General features: G+C 40.6%; 1 protein-coding gene and 1 pseudogene across 1 annotated transcript; both read right to left on the reverse strand.

The window, feature by feature from the left end:
- Positions 1-338: 338 nt before the first annotated feature.
- LOC138378545 (zinc finger protein 75D-like) lies at positions 339-10,202 on the reverse strand (annotated as a pseudogene).
- On the reverse strand, positions 10,030-19,924 carry LOC138378870 (zinc finger protein 75D-like). Its single transcript, XM_069464192.1, has 6 exons — positions 19,850-19,924; positions 18,416-18,608; positions 17,601-17,692; positions 17,138-17,264; positions 10,153-10,745; positions 10,030-10,038 (listed from the first exon to the last, which is right to left on the reverse strand). Exons 2-6 carry the CDS (start codon positions 18,513-18,515, stop codon positions 10,030-10,032), a joined length of 921 nt encoding a protein of 306 aa, XP_069320293.1. The 5' UTR covers positions 18,516-18,608; positions 19,850-19,924.
- Positions 19,925-19,991: the final 67 nt, after the last annotated feature.

Here is a 19,991-nt window from a genome sequence, read left to right on the forward strand (position 1 = left end):
TATAACATACTCATTATTATCCAAAAAGAGAACATATAACTCTTGAAATACTTGAAACATGAACGCCATCCAAGAAAGACAATGTGAAACAAGTACACATAACATTTAAATTTAAATACAAAAAATAAAACAAAATAAAATATTCATTATGTAACAGTCTTCTGCTAGGCACTGAAGAGAGAATGCTGAATAAGAGAGACAACTTAGATTCCTTTCTGTAAACCATGACATGTAACCCTCCCAAATTTTCTGTTGAGGACAGATTTCTATCATTGGGTGCCTTATAATTTTGTATTCTTTCCTCACTTATAAGGCCAAGCTCAATATGGTGACTTTCCTCAAACCTGAGACACTGGACACACTTCCCTTCTCCTGTGGAGTTTCTGGTGTCTAAGAAGGCTTGACTGCCTGCTAAACTTTCTCCTGCATACGCTACAAGTATAAGGCTGCTCACCTGGGTGCGGACTCTAGTGTTTAATAAGGTGGGAGTTCTGAACGAATCTTTTCCCACATTCATTACATTTAAAGGGCTTCTCTCCTGTGTGAATTCTTTGGTGTGTCTGTAGATGTGTATTATGACTAAAGCTTTTCCCACACCATGAGCATCTATATGGTTTTATTCCTTGGTGTGTCATGAAGTGCTTATTACGATATGAACTCCATCTAAATCTCCTATCACACTGTTGACATTTATAGGGTTTCTATTTAGTGTGAATTCTCTGGGGCTTAATAAGGTCAGAGCTAACTTTGAAGCTTTTCCCACATTCCTGACATGTAAAAGGTTTCTCTATTGTGTGGCCTTTCCCATGAAGATCTGTAAGTTTTGGAAGGTCTTCTTTACAAGTTGAAAGTTTCTTTCTTTTCTTCCCTGGAAAAGCTCGACACCATTTCTGAACCCTGTGTGTATCACCATGATTTTCCTTGTTCGTTGTTTTCTGGGAAACTTCCATTCTGGTCTTTTCTGATACTTTGCATCCTGGTATTTGTAATTCTGATGCAGGAACAGATACAGGCTGATCGTTTCCAGTGTGTTTTTTGAGCATTAACCCTGTTAGAATCAACAGAAGAATCAGCCATCTGTATCTCAGTACAAGAAAACTACACAAATGGAGACAAAAGTCAATGATGATTGCTTTTAAAAAAAAATACAGGAACAAGTTGTTTCTAGTTCATTTCTCCTTGAACCTCCCCATGAGGCATAACAACAAACCCATTAAATAATGCTAGAGATAACACAAACAAAATTCTAAAAAGTGTTAAGAAAAAAACAAACCGGTTTTGGACCCCAGAACTAGAATCATAATGTAGCAGGCTGTCTTACATCCCCATACCCAACAGAAAAAGGCAACCCAGATCCCAGGTTGTTCCAACCCTCAACCTATCAACAGAAGGCTTCCTGGGTAGGTTTATTCCTTCCCCAGCATGAATGGGAAACCTGACAACATCAAGGAAACCACACATCACTGGCAAAGGGGATCAGCCTGGAGTCCTGTCAACAGTAAGTGGCAAGGAGAGGAACTTGCCCTCCCTACTGGGCTACAGACTCTCCTCAACCCAAGCCGAAAGATACCAAAACGTACAAGCAGAACTGGCAGTAGGGACCCAGCCCCATCAAGAGGAATGCTTGGGAAGCCTCTGGAATACTGTAGATATGAGACTCCCTCCATTCAGTAGGAGACACCAAAGTGGGCAGGCAGAACTGGCAAGAGGGAAACAGCCACAACAAGCGGCCTGGACTATGAAGTCTCTTAATCCCCATGGGTCTGAGACTCTCCTTCCCCACTGAGATATACCCTAGCCTAAGAAAATGCTTTCCACACACTCAGGCAGCAGCAGCAGCAGCAGCAAGGACCCATGGGAGCCCCAGAAGTACCAGATAAACCAAGGAGACCAAAATAACACCACACAGGCTCTGAAAATTATCACTGGAAGCATATCCTACAAAAGAAGGAAAGAACCTCTATGCTAAACTAAAACAGGGTGACTGCCTGCTAAAATAAAATATGATTTAACTACGACCCAGACTTTCCTAACATAATAGACAAAATGATCAAGCAATGGAAATATGACAAAAATGTAATCAAACTAAACATCAAAACCAGAAAACCTAAAAACATGTGGAAATCAAACAAAACACTTCCAAATAACCCATGATTCAAACAGAAAGTCTCAAAGGATATTTAAAAATAGAGTCAAACTGAGGAAGGAAATCGCAGAGCGTGTAAACAGGTGGAAAACCATACCATGCTCGTGGATCGGAAGAATCAACATTGTTAAAATGTCTATACCACCCAAAGTGATCTACAGATTCAATGCAATCCCTATTAAATTACCAACATCATTTTTCACAGATACAGAAAAACTAATTTTACGCTTTGTATGGAACCAGAGAAGACCCCGTGTAGCAAAAGAAATTTTAGGCAATAAAAACAAAATGGGAGATATTAATTTACCAGACTTCAAACTATACTACAAGGCCGTGGTTATTAAAACTGCATGGTATTGGCACAAGTGCAGGGGCACAGACCAGTGGAACAGAACACAAAATCCAGATATAAAACCATCCTCATAGAGCCATCTAATCTTTGACAAAGCAGACAAAAATATACTCTGGGGAAAAGAATCTTTATTCGATAAATGGTGCTGGGAAAACTGGATAGCCACATGCAGAAGACTGAAACAGGACCCACAGCTTTCACCTCTCACAAGCACCACATATACTCAGCAGCAAATTGGTTTCCCTGATCATCACCGAAGTGCACATTTGGGAATAACACCAATTGGGTGTCAGACAGATGTAGGGGATGGCTGTCTACCTACATAATGAGTGTGATGTGCACTGTCTCGGGAATGGACAGGCTTGAAGCTCTGACTCGGGGGGTGGGGGACGTGGGCAATATACATAACCTAAACTTTTGTACCCCCATAATAAGCTGAAATTAAAAAATTGAGTTGAATGAACATAAAATTACAATATATCAAAATATATGGAATTCAAGTTGAAGAAGTCCTCAGAGAGAAATTTATAGCTCTAAATGTTAACAATAGAAAAGAGGAAAGGCCTCAAATCAATAATCTAAGTTCCTACCTCAAGAAACTAGAAAAAAGGGAAAATACGCCCAAAGCAGAATGAAAAAGGAAATACCTATGAGGGCAGAGAGCATCATCGATAAAAGGTATGCTCTTCAACAAATTAATAAAACTGATAAAACTCTATCAAGATTGACAAAAATAAAAAGAAGACACAGATCACCAATATCCAGAAGGAAATAGAGCATACCACTACACATTCTACAGCAACTAAAAACATAAGAGAATACCATGAGCTTTAAGTTCACGAATTTTAAAAGTTAGGGAAAATGGAACAATTCCTTGAAAACCAGAAACTACTAAAATCCAACCAACATGAAGCAGATAACCCGAACAGTACTATGACCATTAAAGAAACTGAATTCATAATTTTAAAGCTTCCCCAAAAGAAATATGCAGATCCAGATAGTGTCACTGGAGAATTCTACCAAATATTTAAAGAATTAACGACTGTGATGAATGTCTTCCAAAAAAGAGGAGGAACTACTACCCAACTCATTTGATAAGGACAGTGTTACCCTGATACCAAAACCATACAAAGGCAGTACTAAATTAAAAGAAACAAAAACTACACACTAACATTTCCCAAGAATTTAAATGCAACAATTATCAACAAAATATTGGCAAACTCAGTGCAACAATGCAACAATGCATTGTTGCAACAGTGCAACAATGTATAAGGAGAATGATATACCATGACCAAGTGGGATTCATCGCAGGTATGCAAAGCTGGTTCAACATTTGAAAATCAATCAACATAACCCACCTGATCAACAAACTAAAGAGAAAAGATCATATGTTTCCATCAACTGACACAGAAAAAGTAATTGACAAAATCCCACATCCATTTATGAGTAAAAAAACACTCATAAAGTTAGGAATTATATCAACTTGATAAAGAATATCAAGAAAAACCCCTTAATAGGTAATGGTGAAAGACTGAATGTTTTCATGCTAAAATTGGGAACAAGATAAGGATGTCTGCAGTCACCACTCTTATTCAACATAGTGGATCTAATGCAATAAGGCAAGACAAAGAAATCAAAGGTATTGTAGATGATATGGATTGCCTATGTAGAAAATCTCAAGGAATCTACCAAAAAAACCCTTAGAACTAATAAGTGAATTCAGTACAGTCACAGGATAAAATAACAAAACCCAAAATCAATGGCATTCCTATCTAAAAACAATGAACATGCAGAAACCAAAATTAAAAATAATACCATTTATAATTGCTCCAATGAAAATGAAAAGCTAGGGCATATACTCACCAAAACATACAGAGTATATGTATGCTGAAAACTACAAAAAGTTACTGGAAGAAATTAAAGAAGACCTAACTTAATAGAGACATACTGTGTTTGTGGATTGGAAGAATCAACATTTAATAGCAAAGATGTCAATCCTCCTCAAACGGATGTATAGCTTTAATGCAACTTCTGGCAAAATCCCAACAAAGTTTATTGTAGACATAAATAAGCTTACACTAAAATTTACATGGAAAGGCATAGGCCCCAGAATAGCTGAAAGAATATTGACAAAGAATAAAGTGGGAAGAATCACTCTACCCGATAGATATGAAGGCTAGCTCTATACCTACAGTAATCAAAACAGTGCAATATTGGCAGAGGGATAGACACAGCTCAGTGGAACAGAATAGATGTACACAAATGTGCCCAACTGATCTTTGATGAAAAAGCACAAAAGCAATTCGATGGAGGAAGGACAGCCTTTTCAACAAATGATGCTGAAGTAATTGGACCTCCACAGGCAAAACAAACAAACAAACAAAACCCTTAACCTCACATCTTATATAATAATTAACTCAAAATGAATCAGGGACTTAAATGTAAAAAAATTTTAAATTATAAAAGTTTTAGGAGAAAACAAAGCAGAAAATTTTAGGGATAGAGAGGTAAGCTAGTTGGAGTTCTAGACTTGACACCAAAAACACAATCTATAAAAGGACAAAAGGGAAAATCAGTCCTTATCAAAGTTAAAAACTTTTACTTTGTGGAAGCCCATGGGAAGAATATAAAGATGATATACAGACTAGGAAAAAATTCTTTGCAAACCATTTATCCAACAAAGCCCTAGAATCTAGAATATAGATCTAGATTCTAGGTCTGGTCACAGGTACCCCTCCCTTCCCTAATGAGAAAAGCAGCAGCCCCTCCTATCCCTCAATACCTGCCCCAAAACTGAAACAAAGAAATTCCTTACTCCTAGTGCCAACATCTCCTGGCTGAGGAAGCTGCCATCCCCCAGCCCTAAGAACCTATATAAACCCACCCAGACTTCTGGGCGGCACGGCTTCTCTGGTCCCACTCCGTGGGTCCCGTGAGGCTCACCCGGGTCCCTCTCTCGGGACTCGTTACCCCCACCCGGGAGTGCTCCAATAAAGCCTCTTTACTTAGCCCTTTCAACTCTGCTCGTCTTTCTTTCTCTGGCGCCGGCCACTCCAAAAAACCTTACAATCGTTAGCCATTAGAGAAATGCAAATCAAAAACACAAGGAGATATCACTACACACCTATCAAAGTGGCTAAAATTTAAAAAGTACTGACAGTAAACACTGGCAAGGATGTGGAGACACTGGGTCTCTCACACATTACTAGGGGCAATGTAAACTGATGCAGCCACTGTGGAAAACAGTTTGGTACTTTTTTATAAAATTAAATATGCATTAATAATGACCATATCAACCAGCAATTGCACACTTGAGACATTTATCCCAGAGAAATGAAAATTTATCTCTACACGAAAACCTGTACACAAATGTTCATGGCAGCTTTATTCATAAGAGCCAAAAACTGGAGACAGCAAAAATATCCTTCCTTGGCTGAATGGTTAAACAAATGGTGGCATATCAATTCCAAGGGATGCTGCTTAGCAGTAAAGAGGAATGAACTACTGATACATGCAACAATTTCGATACATTTCCAGGGAATTACTCTGAATGAAAAAAGCTAATCCCAAAAAGTTACGTACTTTGTAATTCCATTCACATAACGTTTTTCAAATGGCAAAATTTTAAGAATGTAGAACAGATTAGTGGTCGGCATGGGTTCACCGGGTGTGGCAGGGAAGTGTGCACGGTTTTAAAAGGGCAACACGGGGGATCCTTGTGCTAATGTAACTGTCCAGTATACTTTGGCTGTGGTGTTGAATACACAAATCTGCACGTGGGATAGAATTGTATAGAACTAAATACACACACACACACACACACACACACATGAATACAAGTGAAACTGGAGAAATCTGAATAAGATCAGTGGATTGTATCAATATCCTGGTTGTGATATCATACAATACTCTTGCAAAAGTTATCACTGTGGGAAACTGCGTAAAGTGTCCATGGGTTCTCTTCGTTATTACATTTTAAATCTACATGTGCATCTAAAATTATCTCAATAAAAACTTCAACTGAAAAAATATAGGAGCAGAGTCTTAACATGTTAAGCCCCTGTAAAGGTTTCTACAAGGAATGTTTCTCCTCTTCCCATGTATACACTTACCTGTAGGAGACTCTCTAAGGCTATCCCTGAACTCTTGGGGACCTTGGATCTATGGTTCTTCCCCTTGCTCTAAATAGGTCACTTTAAGTTCAGGATGCAATAATAATGCTCTGAGAATAAAACCTTGAGGTCATGGACTGTCATCTCAATTCCAGACTACCGTCAGGTAGAGTGAATAACACTTTTATACTTTTTTTTACTCCAAATGTTTAAATGGGCAGAATCTTGGATCCAATATCTTCTTTATACTCTACTGTGGATGTGGGTAGATATGCAATGAGGAAGCTAAGAAGTAAATGTAAGGCAGATAGAGGAAAACAACTTAGGGAATGGGAATCCCGTTATACTGAAGTAGACTTGGTTAGACATGATAGTGGCTTAGACAAGGATGATGAAAGTGGAAGGGCTTGAGACATGGCTGGATTCAGGCTATAGCTTGAAGATAGACCTAAGAGAACCTGCCAATGGATCAGCTGTGGAGTATAACAGAAAGATTGGAGTCAAGGATGAGTGACAGGATTTTGGCCTTGGCAACTGGGTAAATGGGGGTTCCCTTTACTGAGATGGAAAAGATATGACAAGAGAAGGTTTTTAGGGTGGAGGTGAGGGTATGATAGATCAAGAATTCTATTTAGAATGTAGAAGTGAGACATGTGTATTAATAAAAAGCTCCCCTGGTGAACCAGGTAAGCCTTTTCTTTCCCCCACACCATCAAGCTGAGAACCAACCAGCTATTAGAACACTGGGACTCTCTCACAGGGTCCATTTTCCATAAACCGAGGACATAACATATTATTCAACTTCTACACAGAAGGAAGGAATATTTACCTATGCCGATGGCATTCTCATAGATATCCTGCATAACATTCATGTAGAGAGTCTTCTGAGAAGTATCCAATAATTGCCATTCTTCCTCAGAAAAATACAGAGCCACATCTTCAAACGTCAACAAACTCTAGAGAACAGAATGGGCTGTAGTTTAGTACTTGCCACTCTAGAAGTTGTCCTACCACCCGTCTCTGAATTACACAGTAGGTCAGGGGCAGAAGAAGTTAACAACACAAGATTTAGGGGGAAAAAAGCGAGATGGCAGAAAGGAAGAAGCAAAGAGGATCAGTCAACAGCCTAGGAGGTGCCCAATTCCCACAGTGCCAAGCCTATTTGGCTAGAAGACAGTTGGGGCCAACATGCCTCAAAGCACCTGCTGGACACTATGGGTCCTAGTCAGCAGGGGCAAGCAGACACAAGGCCATGTTCAGGTTGCCTGAAAAACCTGGAGAGTACAGCTCACCTGGGACATAGGCAAGATGAGCTCAGATGCCATCTTCTGGTCTTTGGGGCTTTTCTGCTCAGAAGAGACTAAAATCTGTTCAGCCTGCGCAGCTGTAAGTGGAAAAAAGCCAGAGAAAATGTCTCTTTCCTGTTTACGAACATCCTGAGCTGATTTCTAAAATACATCAGGATGCCTTCACTAAAGACAGGTCACCTTGACAAGTGTGTGTGTGGTGCCCAGAAGTGGCCTTTTCATTGTAAATAAGAACCAAATATCCACCACTCATAGAACTGGTTCCCCGGTTAGTTCATTATTTCTCCAGATTTCATGAGAGAAATCAGTAAAAGGAAATACATACATTTTTCCTCCCATAAAATAAATTGTTTATTGAGCTGGGCAAAATAGGTCTGAAAATGAAGGACTTAGGTCCCCAGTGTACAGCAGGAAATGTGGAAGACTTTTGTCTTTCATTAGTTTTTCCCTGTTGTACAATTTTCTTCACATTCTGCTATTGACAGCTCATGCCTGATCCCAGTTTCTCCTGCAACTTGTGAGAGTGAGGTGGCCCCACCTGCCCCTGCTCCATCTTCTTCTCTTCTTTCAAATTTCAAAGGAGCAGAGTTCACAGTGTGAGTATCAGGGTTCGTGGTTTGGATATTTCTGTCCCCCAGGCCAACCCCGACCTTCACCCACCTTTGATCTACAGTAATCCCACCTGGGAGACATCACAGCTGCTAGCATAGCTGTACACCTGGAAATTTCCCATGACATTCTAGCTGAACCAATTACTCTCACAGCTCCCAGGAGAAAAGAATTATGATCAAGCTCCTCACCTCTTTCATATACAGGATGGCTTTCTTTGTGAGTATTCCTGCTCAGCTGTTCTCGTAGTACCTGGCGTGTGTTCCAACATTCATTCTGGAACATGCCCATCGGTTGGGGCTCTCCTGGCTTCCACCTGAAGCCTGGGGCCACTGCTGTTCCTCCCACGAGCACTGCTTCCTTTCCCAGCTCATGGGCTGTGACCTAGAAATAATCCCCATCCTCATCAACACAGAACTTACTTTTGGTTTTGGGGTGGTAGTGGAGGGAGGAACAAGAGTAGGGCCCAGATTTGGGGAGTACGTGACATCAATGAAAGGAATAAAAAGACTGAGGAGGTACTGTGCCACTATGCTCCCATAAAGAACTATACTCAAAATCTGGGAAAGTTAGGATAAAATGGAAAAGGCTATGAACAATGCCACTACCCCTCCAACCCAGCAATCCCCATCCCTGTGCACAGAGACCCAGCTCAAGCTATAGGCAGCGTTGGGCAGCCTGCCTGTTCCCCTTCACTGGCTTGCTTTATTGGCTTGGGTCCTTGCCTTTATGGATTTCTATCTCCTAGTTTTCTCCAAAGGATAAGAAATTGAATTAAAAAACTCATTCTTGTCAGCCAGAATTTCCAATCCTCCCATAGCCAGGGAAACATTTCATGGGGAAAGAGAATGGAATGGAGGATGGGGGAAGAGTAGGGCTCCAACCTCCCTCCACATAACTTGGTTGTAATAAGACATCACAAATATGTCCTGCCTCGGATTCTTTAAGGTGGGCTCCTGAGGAAAGGAAGTGTGCTGCCATCTCCCAGAGGCATACCTTGGTTCCCCACTCTCCAGCACGGCCAAGGACAGGCCACAAAGGGAGGGCACTGGAGGCTCTTTTCTCCCGGCCCAGAGATACGTGTTCCCACTACAGAGGACACTACCCCTCAGCATCCTGATTCCCTCCACTTCTCTGTTGGCATTTGTCTTTGTTCCATATCTTTGTTTCCCTTTTTTCCCTTTTTATTTCTTCTCTTTTATTGCAGTCTCCCTAGAGTTGTTTGATTTATATTTCTGTTTCTCTCCTTTGGTCTCTCTAAGCAGTGTCCATTTTTTGGACCTTTTCTCCTTTCCCAACTCCTTCTGGCCTTTTATTTCTGTTTCTAAGAACTTAAGTCTTGCTTCTTTAGCCATGCCACACTAGGCCCACCACTTTCAATTCACACTGGTCCTAAATTGGGAAAAAATATATTTCTTTTCTCTTACGCCAGGAAAGACTCTGCCAGGAACTCTGAAACCCTTGGCCTGACTATTACTGCATGTCTGTCATTTGAGATCCCACCTAGTTGTCCTAAAGGAACAACAGAAGAGTGACTCAATCTTTCTTATTCCCTGACAACCTCCCACCCCAATATATCCACCACTATCCTATTTCATTGCATATGTAAGGAATCTTTTGTCTTACCTCATTCTTTGTTCCATCAGGTTTTCTCTGCAAGCATTCTACCAGGAACACAGCCTGTTTGACATTCTGGGGATGATGCTCTCCTGTGTGAATTCTTTGGTGTGTCTGTAGATGTGTATTATGACTAAAGCTTTTCCCACACCATGAGCATCTATATGGTTTTATTCCTTGGTGTGTCATGAAGTGCTTATTACGATCTGAACTCCATCTAAATCTCCTATCACACTGTTGACATTTATAGGGTTTCTCTTCAGTGTGAATTCTCTGGTGCTTAATAAGGTCAGAGCTAACTTTGAAGCTTTTCCCACATTCCTGACACGTAAAAGGTTTCTCTACTGTGTGGCCTTTCCCATGAAGATCTGTAAGTTTTGGAAGCTCTTCTTTACAAGATGAAAGTTTCTTTCTTTTCTTCCCTGGAAAAGCTCGACACCATTTCTGAACCCTGTGTGTATCACCATGATTTACCTTGTTCGTTGTTTTCTGGGAAACTTCCATTCTGGTCTTTTCTGATACTTTGCATCCTGGTATTTGTATTTCTGATGCAGGAACAGATACAGGCTGATCGTTTCCAGTGTGTTTTTTGAGCATTAACCCTGTTAGAATCAACAGAAGAATCAGCCATCTGTATCTCAGTACAAGAAAACTACACAAATGGAGACAAAAGTCAATGATGATTGCTTTTAAAAAAAATACAGGAACAAGTTATTTCTAGTTCATTTCTCCTTGATCCTCCCCATGAGGCATAACAACAAACCCATTAAATAATGCTAGAAATAACACAAACAAAATTCTAAATAGTGTTAAGAAAAAGACAAACCGGTTTTGGACCCCAGAACTAGAATCATAATGTAGCAGGCTGTCTTACATCCCCATACCCAACAGAAAAAGGCAACCCAGATCCCAGGTTGTTCCAACCCTCAACCTATCAACAGAAGGCTTCCTGGGTAGGTTTATTCCTTCCCCAGCATGAATGGGAAACCTGACAACATCAAGCAAACCACACATCACTGGCAAAGGGGATCAGCCTGGAGTCCTGTCAACAGTAAGTGGCAAGGAGAGGAACTTGCCCTCCCTACTGGGCTACAGACTCTCCTCAACCCAAGCCGAAAGATACCAAAACGTACAAGCAGAACTGGCAGTAGGGACCCAGCCCCATCAAGAGGAATGCTTGGGAAGCCTCTGGAATACTGTAGATATGAGACTCCCTCCACTCAGTAGGAGACACCAAAGTGGGCAGGCAGAACTGGCAAGAGGGAAACAGCCACAACAAGCGGCCTGGACTATGAAGTCTCTTAATCCCCATGGGTCTGAGACTCTCTTTCCCCACTGAGATATACCCTAGCCTAAGAAAATGCTTTCCACACACTCAGGCAGCAGCAGCAGCAGCAGCAGCAAGGACCCATGGGAGCCCCAGAAGTACCAGATAAACCAAGGAGACCAAAATAACACCACACAGGCTCTGAAAATTATCACTGGAAGCATATCCTACAAAAGAAGGAAAGAACCTCTATGCTAAACTAAAACAGGGTGACTGCCTGCTAAAATAAAATATGATTTAACTACGACCCAGACTTTCCTAACATAATAGACAAAATGATCAAGCAATGGAAATATGACAAAAATGTAATCAAACTAAACATCAAAACCAGAAAACCTAAAAACATGTGGAAATCAAACAAAACACTTCCAAATAACCCATGATTCAAACAGAAAGTCTCAAAGGATATTTAAAAATAGAGTCAAACTGAGGAAGGAAATCGCAGAGCGTGTAAACAGGTGGAAAACCATACCATGCTCGTGGATCGGAAGAATCAACATTGTTAAAATGTCTATACCACCCAAAGTGATCTACAGATTCAATGCAATCCCTATTAAATTACCAACATCATTTTTCACAGATACAGAAAAAATAATTTTACGCTTTGTATGGAACCAGAGAAGACCCCGTGTAGCAAAAGAAATTTTAGGCAATAAAAACAAAATGGGAGATATTAATTTACCAGACTTCAAACTATACTACAAGGCCGTGGTTATTAAAACTGCATGGTATTGGCACAAGTGCAGGGGCACAGACCAGTGGAACAGAACACAAAATCCAGATATAAAACCATCCTCATAGAGCCATCTAATCTTTGACAAAGCAGACAAAAATATACTCTGGGGAAAAGAATCTTTATTCGATAAATGGTGCTGGGAAAACTGGATAGCCACATGCAGAAGACTGAAACAGGACCCACAGCTTTCACCTCTCACAAGCACCACATATACTCAGCAGCAAATTGGTTTCCCTGATCATCACCGAAGTGCACATTTGGGAATAACACCAATTGGGTGTCAGACAGATGTAGGGGATGGCTGTCTACCTACATAATGAGTGTGATGTGCACTGTCTCGGGAATGGACAGGCTTGAAGCTCTGACTCGGGGGGTGGGGGACGTGGGCAATATACATAACCTAAACTTTTGTACCCCCATAATAAGCTGAAATTAAAAAATTGAGTTGAATGAACATAAAATTACAATATATCAAAATATATGGAATTCAAGTTGAAGAAGTCCTCAGAGAGAAATTTATAGCTCTAAATGTTAACAATAGAAAAGAGGAAAGGCCTCAAATCAATAATCTAAGTTCCTACCTCAAGAAACTAGAAAAAAGGGAAAATACGCCCAAAGCAGAATGAAAAAGGAAATACCTATGAGGGCAGAGAGCATCATCGATAAAAGGTATGCTCTTCAACAAATTAATAAAACTGATAAAACTCTATCAAGATTGACAAAAATAAAAAGAAGACACAGATCACCAATATCCAGAAGGAAATAGAGCATACCACTACACATTCTACAGCAACTAAAAACATAAGAGAATACCATGAGCTTTAAGTTCACGAATTTTAAAAGTTAGGGAAAATGGAACAATTCCTTGAAAACCAGAAACTACTAAAATCCAACCAACATGAAGCAGATAACCCGAACAGTACTATGACCATTAAAGAAACTGAATTCATAATTTTAAAGCTTCCCCAAAAGAAATATGCAGATCCAGATAGTGTCACTGGAGAATTCTACCAAATATTTAAAGAATTAACGACTGTGATGAATGTCTTCCAAAAAAGAGGAGGAAATACTACCCAACTCATTTGATAAGGACAGTGTTACCCTGATACCAAAACCATACAAAGGCAGTACTAAATTAAAAGAAACAAAAACTACACACTAACATTTCCCAAGAATTTAAATGCAACAATTATCAACAAAATATTGGCAAACTCAGTGCAACAATGCAACAATGCATTGTTGCAACAGTGCAACAATGTATAAGGAGAATGATATACCATGACCAAGTGGGATTCATCGCAGGTATGCAAAGCTGGTTCAACATTTGAAAATCAATCAACATAACCCACCTGATCAACAAACTAAAGAGAAAAGATCATATGTTTCCATCAACTGACACAGAAAAAGTAATTGACAAAATCCCACATCCATTTATGAGTAAAAAAACACTCATAAAGTTAGGAATTATATCAACTTGATAAAGAATATCAAGAAAAACCCCTTAATAGGTAATGGTGAAAGACTGAATGTTTTCATGCTAAAATTGGGAACAAGATAAGGATGTCTGCTGTCACCACTCTTATTCAACATAGTGGATCTAATGCAATAAGGCAAGACAAAGAAATCAAAGGTATTGTAGATGATATGGATTGCCTATGTAGAAAATCTCAAGGAATCTACCAAAAAAACCCTTAGAACTAATAAGTGAATTCAGTACAGTCACAGGATAAAATAACAAAACCCAAAATCAATGGCATTCCTATCTAAAAACAATGAACATGCAGAAACCAAAATTAAAAATAATACCATTTATAATTGCTCCAATGAAAATGAAAAGCTAGGGCATATACTCACCAAAACATACAGAGTATATGTATGCTGAAAACTACAAAAAGTTACTGGAAGAAATTAAAGAAGACCTAACTTAATAGAGACATACTGTGTTTGTGGATTGGAAGAATCAACATTTAATAGCAAAGATGTCAATCCTCCTCAAACGGATGTATAGCTTTAATGCAACTTCTGGCAAAATCCCAACAAAGTTTATTGTAGACATAAATAAGCTTACACTAAAATTTACATGGAAAGGCATAGGCCCCAGAATAGCTGAAAGAATATTGACAAAGAATAAAGTGGGAAGAATCACTCTACCCGATAGATATGAAGGCTAGCTCTATACCTACAGTAATCAAAACAGTGCAATATTGGCAGAGGGATAGACACAGCTCAGTGGAACAGAATAGATGTACACAAATGTGCCCAACTGATCTTTGATGAAAAAGCACAAAAGCAATTCGATGGAGGAAGGACAGCCTTTTCAACAAATGATGCTGAAGTAATTGGACCTCCACAGGCAAAACAAACAAACAAACAAAACCCTTAACCTCACATCTTATATAATAATTAACTCAAAATGAATCAGGGACTTAAATGTAAAAAATTTTAAATTATAAAAGTTTTAGGAGAAAACAAAGCAGAAAATTTTAGGGATAGAGAGGTAAGCTAGTTGGAGTTCTAGACTTGACACCAAAAACACAATCTATAAAAGGACAAAAGGGAAAATCAGTCCTTATCAAAGTTAAAAACTTTTACTTTGTGGAAGCCTATGGGAAGAATATAAAGATGATATACAGACTAGGAAAAAATTCTTTGCAAACCATTTATCCAACAAAGCCCTAGAATCTAGAATATAGATCTAGATTCTAGGTCTGGTCACAGGTACCCCTCCCTTCCCTAATGAGAAAAGCAGCAGCCCCTCCTATCCCTCAATACCTGCCCCAAAACTGAAACAAAGAAATTCCTTACTCCTAGTGCCAACATCTCCTGGCTGAGGAAGCTGCCATCCCCCAGCCCTAAGAACCTATATAAACCCACCCAGACTTCTGGGCGGCACGGCTTCTCTGGTCCCACTCCGTGGGTCCCGTGAGGCTCACCCGGGTCCCTCTCTCGGGACTCGTTACCCCCACCCGGGAGTGCTCCAATAAAGCCTCTTTACTTAGCCCTTTCAACTCTGCTCGTCTTTCTTTCTCTGGCGCCGGCCACTCCAAAAAACCTTACAATCGTTAGCCATTAGAGAAATGCAAATCAAAAACACAAGGAGATATCACTACACACCTATCAAAGTGGCTAAAATTTAAAAAGTACTGACAGTAAACACTGGCAAGGATGTGGAGACACTGGGTCTCTCACACATTACTAGAGGCAATGTAAACTGATGCAGCCACTGTGGAAAACAGTTTGGTACATTTTTATAAAATTAAATATGCATTAATAATGACCATATCAACCAGCAATTGCACACTTGAGACATTTATCCCAGAGAAATGAAAATTTATCTCTACACGAAAACCTGTACACAAATGTTCATGGCAGCTTTATTCATAAGAGCCAAAAACTGGAGACAGCAAAAATATCCTTCCTTGGCTGAATGGTTAAACAAATGGTGGCATATCAATTCCAAGGGATGCTGCTTAGCAGTAAAGAGGAATGAACTACTGATACATGCAACAATTTCGATACATTTCCAGGGAATTACTCTGAATGAAAAAAGCTAATCCCAAAAAGTTACGTACTTTGTAATTCCATTCACATAACGTTTTTCAAATGGCAAAATTTTAAGAATGTAGAACAGATTAGTGGTCGGCATGGGTTCACCGGGTGTGGCAGGGAAGTGTGCACGGTTTTAAAAGGGCAACACGGGGGATCCTTGTGCTAATGTAACTGTCCAGTATACTTTGGCTGTGGTGTTGAATACACACATCTGCACGTGGGATAGAATTGTATAGAACTAAATACACACACACACACACACACACACATATGAATACAAGTGAAACTGGAGAAATCTGAATAAGATCAGTGGATTGTATCAATATCCTGGTTGTGATATCATACAATACTCTTGCAAAAGTTATCACTGTGGGAAACTGCGTAAAGTGTCCATGGGTTCTCTTCGTTATTACATTTTAAATCTACATGTGCATCTAAAATTATCTCAATAAAAACTTCAACTGAAAAAATATAGGAGCAGAGTCTTAACATGTTAAGCCCCTGTAAAGGTTTCTACAAGGAATGTTTCTCCTCTTCCCATGTATACACTTACCTGTAGGAGACTCTCTAAGGCTATCCCTGAACTCTTGGGGACCTTGGATCTATGGTTCTTCCCCTTGCTCTAAATAGGTCACTTTAAGTTCAGGATGCAATAATAATGCTCTGAGAATAAAACCTTGAGGTCATGGACTGTCATCTCAATTCCAGACTACCGTCAGGTAGAGTGAATAACACTTTTATACTTTTTTTTACTCCAAATGTTTAAATGGGCAGAATCTTGGATCCAATATCTTCTTTATACTCTACTGTGGATGTGGGTAGATATGCAATGAGGAAGCTAAGAAGTAAATGTAAGGCAGATAGAGGAAAACAACTTAGGGAATGGGAATCCCGTTATACTGAAGTAGACTTGGTTAGACATGATAGTGGCTTAGACAAGGATGATGAAAGTGGAAGGGCTTGAGACATGGCTGGATTCAGGCTATAGCTTGAAGATAGACCTAAGAGAACCTGCCAATGGATCAGCTGTGGAGTATAACAGAAAGATTGGAGTCAAGGATGAGTGACAGGATTTTGGCCTTGGCAACTGGGTAAATGGGGGTTCCCTTTACTGAGATGGAAAAGATATGACAAGAGAAGGTTTTTAGGGTGGAGGTGAGGGTATGATAGATCAAGAATTCTATTTAGAATGTAGAAGTGAGACATGTGTATTAATAAAAAGCTCCCCTGGTGAACCAGGTAAGCCTTTTCTTTCCCCCACACCATCAAGCTGAGAACCAACCAGCTATTAGAACACTGGGACTCTCTCACAGGGTCCATTTTCCATAAACCGAGGACATAACATATTATTCAACTTCTACACAGAAGGAAGGAATATTTACCTATGCCGATGGCATTCTCATAGATATCCTGCATAACATTCATGTAGAGAGTCTTCTGAGAAGTATCCAATAATTGCCATTCTTCCTCAGAAAAATACAGAGCCACATCTTCAAACGTCAACAAACTCTAGAGAACAGAATGGGCTGTAGTTTAGTACTTGCCACTCTAGAAGTTGTCCTACCACCCGTCTCTGAATTACACAGTAGGTCAGGGGCAGAAGAAGTTAACAACACAAGATTTAGGGGGAAAAAAGCGAGATGGCAGAAAGGAAGAAGCAAAGAGGATCAGTCAACAGCCTAGGAGGTGCCCAATTCCCACAGTGCCAAGCCTATTTGGCTAGAAGACAGTTGGGGCCAACATGCCTCAAAGCACCTGCTGGACACTATGGGTCCTAGTCAGCAGGGGCAAGCAGACACAAGGCCATGTTCAGGTTGCCTGAAAAACCTGGAGAGTACAGCTCACCTGGGACTTAGGCAGGATGAGCTCAGATGCCATCTTCTGGTCTTTGGGGCTTTTCTGCTCAGAAGAGACTAAAATCTGTTCAGCCTGCGCAGCTGTAAGTGGAAAAAAGCCAGAGAAAATGTCTCTTTCCTGTTTACGAACATCCTGAGCTGATTTCTAAAATACATCAGGATGCCTTCACTAAAGACAGGTCACCTTGACAAGTGTGTGTGTGGTGCCCAGAAGTGGCCTTTTCATTGTAAATAAGAACCAAATATCCACCACTCATAGAACTGGTTCCCCGGTTAGTTCATTATTTCTCCAGATTTCATGAGAGAAATCAGTAAAAGGAAATACATACATTTTTCCTCCCATAAAATAAATTGTTTATTGAGCTGGGCAAAATAGGTCTGAAAATGAAGGACTTAGGTCCCCAGTGTACAGCAGGAAATGTGGAAGACTTTTCTCTTTCATTAGTTTTTCCCTGTTGTACAATTTTCTTCACATTCTGCTATTGACAGCTCATGTCTGATCCCAGTTTCTCCTGCAACTTGTGAGAGTGAGGTGGCCCCACCTGCCCCTGCTCCATCTTCTTCTCTTCTTTCAAATTTCAAAGGAGCAGAGTTCACAGTGTGAGTATCAGGGTTCGTGGTTTGGATATTTCTGTCCCCCAGGCCAACCCCGACCTTCACCCACCTTTGATCTACAGTAATCCCACCTGGGAGACATCACAGCTGCTAGCATAGCTGTACACCTGGAAATTTCCCATGACATTCTAGCTGAACCAATTACTCTCACAGCTCCCAGGAGAAAAGAATTATGATCAAGCTCCTCACCTCTTTCATATACAGGATGGCTTTCTTTGTGAGTATTCCTGCTCAGCTGTTCTCGTAGTACCTGGCGTGTGTTCCAACATTCATTCTGGAACATGCCCATCGGTTGGGGCTCTCCTGGCTTCCACCTGAAGCCTGGGGCCACTGCTGTTCCTCCCACGAGCACTGCTTCCTTTCCCAGCTCATGGGCTGTGACCTAGAAATAATCCCCATCCTCATCAACACAGAACTTACTTTTGGTTTTGGGGTGGTAGTGGAGGGAGGAACAAGAGTAGGGCCCAGATTTGGGGAGTACGTGACATCAATGAAAGGAATAAAAAGACTGAGGAGGTACTGTGCCACTATGCTCCCATAAAGAACTATACTCAAAATCTGGGAAAGTTAGGATAAAATGGAAAAGGCTATGAACAATGCCACTACCCCTCCAACCCAGCAATCCCCATCCCTGTGCACAGAGACCCAGCTCAAGCTATAGGCAGCGTTGGGCAGCCTGCCTGTTCCCCTTCACTGGCTTGCTTTATTGGCTTGGGTCCTTGCCTTTATGGATTTCTATCTCCTAGTTTTCTCCAAAGGATAAGAAATTGAATTAAAAAACTCATTCTTGTCAGCCAGAATTTCCAATCCTCCCATAGCCAGGGAAACATTTCATGGGGAAAGAGAATGGAATGGAGGATGGGGGAAGAGTAGGGCTCCAACCTCCCTCCACATAACTTGGTTGTAATAAGACATCAAAAATATGTCCTGCCTCAGATTCTTTAAGGTGGGCTCCTGAGGAAAGGAAGTGTGCTGCCATCTCCCAGAGGCATACCTTGGTTCCCCACTCTCCAGCACGGCCAAGGACAGGCCACAAAGGGAGGGCACTGGAGGCTCTTTTCTCCCGGCCCAGAGATACGTGTTCCCACTACAGAGGACACTACCCCTCAGCATCCTGATTCCCTCCACTTCTCTGTTGGCATTTTCTTTGTTCCATATCTTTGTTTCCCTTTTTTCCCTTTTTATTTCTTCTCTTTTATTGCAGTCTCCCTAGAGTTGTTTGATTTATATTTCTGTTTCTCTCCTTTGGTCTCTCTAAGCAGTGTCCATTTTTTGGACCTTTTCTCCTTTCCCAACTCCTTCTGGCCTTTTATTTCTGTTTCTAAGAACTTAAGTCTTGCTTCTTTAGCCATGCCACACTAGGCCCACCACTTTCAATTCACACTGGTCCTAAATTGGGAAAAAATATATTTCTTTTCTCTTACGCCAGGAAAGACTCTGCCAGGAACTCTGAAACCCTTGGCCTGACTATTACTGCATGTCTGTCATTTGAGATCCCACCTAGTTGTCCTAAAGGAACAACAGAAGAGTGACTCAATCTTTCTTATTCCCTGACAACCTCCCACCCCAATATATCCACCACTATCCTATTTCATTGCATATGTAAGGAATCTTTTGTCTTACCTCATTCTTTGTTCCATCAGGTTTTCTCTGCAAGCATTCTACCAGGAACACAGCCTGTTTGACATTCTGGGGATGATGCTCTCCTGTGTGAATTCTTTGGTGTGTCTGTAGATGTGTATTATGACTAAAGCTTTTCCCACAC

The sequence above is a fragment of the Eulemur rufifrons genome, chromosome 30 (assembly GCF_041146395.1).
Source record: "Eulemur rufifrons isolate Redbay chromosome 30, OSU_ERuf_1, whole genome shotgun sequence".
Classification (NCBI taxonomy): domain Eukaryota; kingdom Metazoa; phylum Chordata; class Mammalia; order Primates; family Lemuridae; genus Eulemur; species Eulemur rufifrons.